Source organism: Gordionus sp. m RMFG-2023, chromosome 4 (assembly GCF_954871325.1).
Source record: "Gordionus sp. m RMFG-2023 chromosome 4, tfGorSpeb1-WG-v2, whole genome shotgun sequence".
NCBI lineage: Eukaryota > Metazoa > Nematomorpha > Gordioida > Chordodea > Parachordodidae > Gordionus > Gordionus sp. m RMFG-2023.
The window spans coordinates 11,205,415-11,211,045 of record NC_088778.1 but is presented as its reverse complement, the minus strand read 5'-3'; the positions used below and the strand labels follow the sequence as shown (position 1 = coordinate 11,211,045).

Genomic DNA, 5,631 nt, shown 5'->3' with positions numbered 1-5,631 from the left:
AAATTTTATAATCAACAAAGAGTTCTCCAGTTGCCTTCCACTAAATTAAAATGGTGGCAGCGTCGTTCCAAGACTCAATAAATAGTCTACAAGCCGAAGATGATGAAGGAAACAAATTTATTATAAATGCTAAAAGATATGAAAAATTTTAATCATTATAAAACAATAATTGTAAATTATATAAATTAAATAAAGGTAACAATAAAATATTTTATAAATTTATAATGACAAAATCGTTAACAAATATAAAAAGTAATGTAGAATATCCTACATTCAATAACAATATAGATACATACATTAAAAAGTTTGAAAATTTATTAAAGGACACGCAGGTTCCCGAGGCAGAAAAAGCTAATGCGTTCATTCAAAGATTACCAGAAGAAGACTATTTGGACCTGGAATCCATTTGCGTTCCATCTGATTACAACGATTTGAAAATGTTACTGGAAAAATACAGGCTAATACATCCCGATAAATCAATAGACACGTACAGGACGGAATTCAACGCAGCCGTTCAAGATAAAGGGGAAACATTTGGTAAATGGGTAACTAGACTATGTAAGTTGAATAATAAATGCAATTTTAAGGATCAAGAGAGAATAATTGAGAAGATAAAAATATCGTCAAGTAATAAAAAAATTAGGGAGCAGATATCGAAATTAGAAAATATAACTATTACAGACATATTAAGAATTGGGAGAGAAATAAATGATGGGGATGATTATGAAAATATAAATATTAAAATGGATAATATAAAAATAGAAGGAGCAGCATCAACTTCGACGATAAAGTTAGTACAAGGAGAAAAGATGAAAAGAGAGAATCAAATAAACAAATAATAAAATACAATTCGAACATACCAACGAATAGGAGTTATGGACAATCCTGGACACCTAGATACAACAATCATCAACAATGGCAAAATAATTACAATTACAGATATCAAGGTAATTACTATCCAAGACATCAGAATAATTATGAACCAATGTATCATTGTCAAAATAATTTTAATAATAGATTTTACAACGACAGAGGATATTACACACCAAGATCGTATAATAGATTTTCGAAATTTAAAAATAATTATAATAATAATAATAATTACAATTTTAATAAATATTATAATGAGCTCAGGTTTAGACCTAGATACGATGAATATCAACATTATCGTCATCAGAATTTCGATCAATCACGTAACAATCGATATCAAAACTATGAAAACGATGAACAAAGATACACGAATAAAGTTAATATAGTGAACATAGAAGAAATAAACGAGGAAAATAACGTCAAATCAGAAAAAAATGAAGTTGAGAAAATAAAAAACAAGGAATACAATCTATTCTGCTTGGATATCAACAATTTAAATGATGATAATAACAAAGAAAATGATGCATATAAAGTCACGTTATATTTAAACGACATACCTATTATCATGCAAATTGATACCGGATCGCGGTTCACAATATTACCGATAAATATTGCAAGAAAGATTGGGATAAATATCTTAAATAAATCGGATACTAAATTAACTGGATATGACGGAAGAGCAATAAAAGTGATAGGCAATGCCAATGTAAAAACCTAATACGATGATAAAACCAAAATTTCGAATGCATATGTAGTACAGAGTGACAAGATTGCACTCTTGGGAAGGACGTGGATAAAAGTTTTTAAAAACATACTTAATCAATTTGTGAATTTAGTAGAAGAAAATAACAACAACGACATTCAAAAACTGATAGACGAATGTAAATCAAAAATAAATATGAAACCAATAAATTCGCCTAGCGACATTTTATCACATGACACTTTATCATGCGACACTTTATCATGCGACACTTTATCACGACGACACTTTATCACGACGACACTTTATCACGACGACACTTTATCATGACGACACTTTATCTATCACGATGACACTTTATCACTCAGTCATTTGATAACGCGACACTTTATCACGCGACATTTTATCATGATATACTTAAAACTTAATTTATTATAATTGAAAAGTTAAATTTTGATAATATCTCATTTTTTGACTTTCATCATTGTTCTAATTATGTATAAAATATATATATATAAGCCTCAAATGTCAATCAGATGGATTGTAGACATCTGATTGGAGGAAAAAATTATTATTATTTAATGTAAAAAAAATAATAATTATTATAATAATATATTTTTTTTAAAATATATATTTTTGTATAATTAAATTATTAAAAAAAATTGTCAAAGTTTTAAAGAAAAAGATTATTATAAGAAATAAAGAAATTTTGAATAATTTAAATATTATTTTGTTATACTTATTCTATCGTTTTATACAATTCAATATCAACTATGGATATCCAGAATACACTTAAAAAATCATGATATACTTAAAACTTAATTTATATATTTGAAAAGTTAAATTTTGATAATATCTCATTTTTTGACTTTCATCATGATATACTTAAAACTTAATTTTATATATTTGAAAAGTTAAATTTTGATAATATTTCATTTTTTTGACTTTTCCGTCTAAATTCCAATATTTAAAAAATTTAAATTAATTTTTTTTATTGAGAAAAACTCATATTTTAATTTACATAAATATAATTTTTTTTAACTTAATTATCATCTTATATAGGGAAACAGGAGACATAAGCAATAATTTTCTATTTATACTTTTTATTAATAAGTAACTATAAATCAATAGAACACCACACTTAAATTAATGTGTTTATCTCTTGATATTTTTTAAGCTAATCGTTTTTTTACAAAGATTTATAATTTTTACAAATTAAGGTTTTGTATTTACCCATAAATATAATAATATTTTTTTTTCTATATATACCTCAATTTTCTATATTATTATATATTAAAGAATATTTTTTTTATTAATTATAATGTTTGAATTAGGATTTACATCGAAAAATAAACCTACCCTTTTATATCAAAATTACGAATATACTAAATTTAGGACAAATAAAAATGAATCAATATGCTGGAGATGCGCCAAATATAAATCTCTAAAATGCCATTCTTTTATTACAACAAAATTGAATGATATCTTAAAAGGTCCCCTTCATCATACTCATAAGGGTAACATTTCAAAATCTTATGCCCGAAAAGCAATATCAGAAATGAAATCCAAATTAAGTGAATATTCTAGTCCTTCTTTGGTCCATGCAACAACATTGTTAAATTATGATAATAATACCTTGATGGTTATGCCAAATAAGTCTGCCCTTTATCGATCCTTACAAAGGCATAAAAAATCGATCTCTACCATTATATTGCCTCCTATCCCTAAGGATCTCACTTTCTTATATCCGGAATGTTACAGGGATATGCTCAAATACGATTTTGGGCCAGATGATAATTTAAGATATATAATGATGAGCACGGACGAACTACTCGAAGGATTATCAAGATCGGATATATGGATATGTGATGGTACCTTTAAAATTGTACCTGAAATATTCTTCCAATTTTATACCATCCACTTTCAAATTGCACCGGGCGCGAATCCTGTTGGTATATATTGCTTATTACCAAATAAAACGGCGCATACATATGCAAGGATGATAAAAGTAATCATATTATATATTTTAAGAGATGTAATTTAAATTTTATTATAGGAGCTGAAACAATTACTACCAGGGGCGCATCCGAGGAAAATATTGGTGGATTTCGAACAGGCACCGATAAATGCGTTTAGAGCTGGGTATCCACTCGCAGATATCCTTGGATGTTATTTTCATCTAAAACAGAGCGTTAATAGAAAAATAAACGATTTGGGATTAAAAGAGATGTATGAGTCGAATGACGACTTTCGATTGTATAGTAGGTGTTTATCGGCTCTTGCATATGTCCCATATGATGATGTTGGAAACTCATTTGATACTTTGGCAGAAATATTTGGTGAATTGAATGGCTCATCTGAGCTAATTTCCTACTTTGAGAAGACCTATATCCGAGGACGTAGAAATCCCAGTAAAAAAAGATTTTTTTTATTATAAATTTATGTATTTATAGGGCAACGAAATAACTTTGCAGCGCCTTTATATAATGTAAGACTATAGAATAAACACAATTCCACGTTAGAAGGTGTCGCCCGAACAACAAATTGTGTTGAAGGGTGGCACTATGGAATTCAATCCCTATACCAATTTTCTCATCCAACACTATGGAAATTTTTAGATGGGATACAAAAAGATATGCAGAAACAAAACGCTCTATATCTTAAAGTCGTGATGGGAACAACACCGTACTTATCAAAGAAATATGAAGATATAAAAAGACGAATTCAGATTTGTGTTTCAAATTATGGATTGTCGGATTCTTTAATATTTTTAAAAGCTATTGCCCATATTTCGTGCAATTAAATATATTATAAATAATTTATATTTTTTACTCGTGATATATTGATTTATAGTTACTTATTAATAAAAAGTATAAATAGAAAATTATTGCTTGTCTCCTGTTTCCCTATATAAGATGATAATTAAGTTAAAAAAAATTATATTTATGTAAATTAGAATATGAGTTTTTTTTTCTCAATAAAAAAAATTAATTTAAATTTTTTAAATATTGGAATTTAGACGGAAAAGTCAAAAAATGAGATATTATCAAAATTTAATTTTTTCAAATATATTAAATTAAGTTTTAAGTATATCATGATAAAGTGTCGCGTTAACATAAAAAATTAATTTAAATATTGGAATTTAGACGGAAAAGTCAAAAAATGAGATATTATCAAAATTTAATTTTTTCAAATATATAAAATTAAGTTTTAAGTATATCATGATGAAAGTCAAAAAATGAGATATTATCAAAATTTAACTTTTCAATTATATTAATTTAAGTTTTAAGTATATCATGATAAAATGTCGCGTGATAAAGTGTCGCGTTATCAAATGACTGAGTGATAAAGTGTCGTCGTGATAAAGTGTCGTCGTGATAAAGTGTCGTCGTGATAAAGTGTCGTCGTGATAAAGTGTCGTCGTGATAAAGTGTCGTCGTGATAAAGTGTCGTCATGATAAAGTGTCGTCGTGATAAAGTGTCGTCGTGATAAAGTCGTGATAAAGTGTCGTCGTGATAAAGTCGTGATAAAGTGTCGTCGTGATAAAGTCGTGATAAAGTGTCGTCGTGATAAAGTGTCGCATGATAAAGTGTCGCGTGATAAAGTGTCGCGTGATAAAGTGACTCCAAATCAATAAATCGTAGCTACGTCAAACTACATTTGAAACAAAATGCAATACCAAAAATTATAGCACCAAGACGTGTCCCGTACAAAGGTTATGATTTAATTACAAATGAATTACAAAAATGGATTGATGATAAAATAATAGAACCGGTGGATGATGTGCGATGGGCAAGTCCACTCACACCAGTTTTCAAAAAAATGGTTCGCTAAGACTATGTGCAGATTTCAAAAATACGATAAATCCAGCATTGGAAGATTTTAAATATCCTATACCACGTATCAATGACTTGATTGCAAAATTATCTAAAGGGAAGAAGTTTTCAAAAATAGACTTCAAGCAAGCGTTCCTTCAGATCCCTATACACAAAACATCGCGTGATTTACTTACAATATCGACACACAAAGGATACTACAGATTTACAAGACTACCATTCGG

General features: G+C 28.0%; 1 protein-coding gene across 1 annotated transcript; it reads left to right on the top strand.

Moving 5' to 3' along the window:
• The first annotated feature begins 224 nt into the window (after nucleotides 1-224).
• On the top strand, nucleotides 225-1,900 carry LOC135928619 (putative uncharacterized protein DDB_G0282499). Its single transcript, XM_065465075.1, has 3 exons — nucleotides 225-790; nucleotides 871-1,576; nucleotides 1,631-1,900. The coding sequence occupies exons 1-3, from the start codon at nucleotides 225-227 to the stop codon at nucleotides 1,898-1,900; spliced, it is 1,542 nt and encodes a 513-aa protein (XP_065321147.1).
• The last annotated feature ends 3,731 nt before the right edge of the window (nucleotides 1,901-5,631 follow it).

Excerpts from the sequence above, each read along its gene's own strand:
- LOC135928619 (XM_065465075.1), top strand. The coding sequence starts at position 225 with ATGACAAAATCGTTAACAAATATAAAAAGTAATGTAGAATATCCTACA. Across the intron at positions 791-870 it reads GCATCAACTTCGACGATAAA|GAGTTATGGACAATCCTGGA; the intron begins GTTAGTACAAGG and ends ACCAACGAATAG. Across the intron at positions 1,577-1,630 it reads AAGTGATAGGCAATGCCAAT|AGTGACAAGATTGCACTCTT; the intron begins GTAAAAACCTAA and ends TATGTAGTACAG.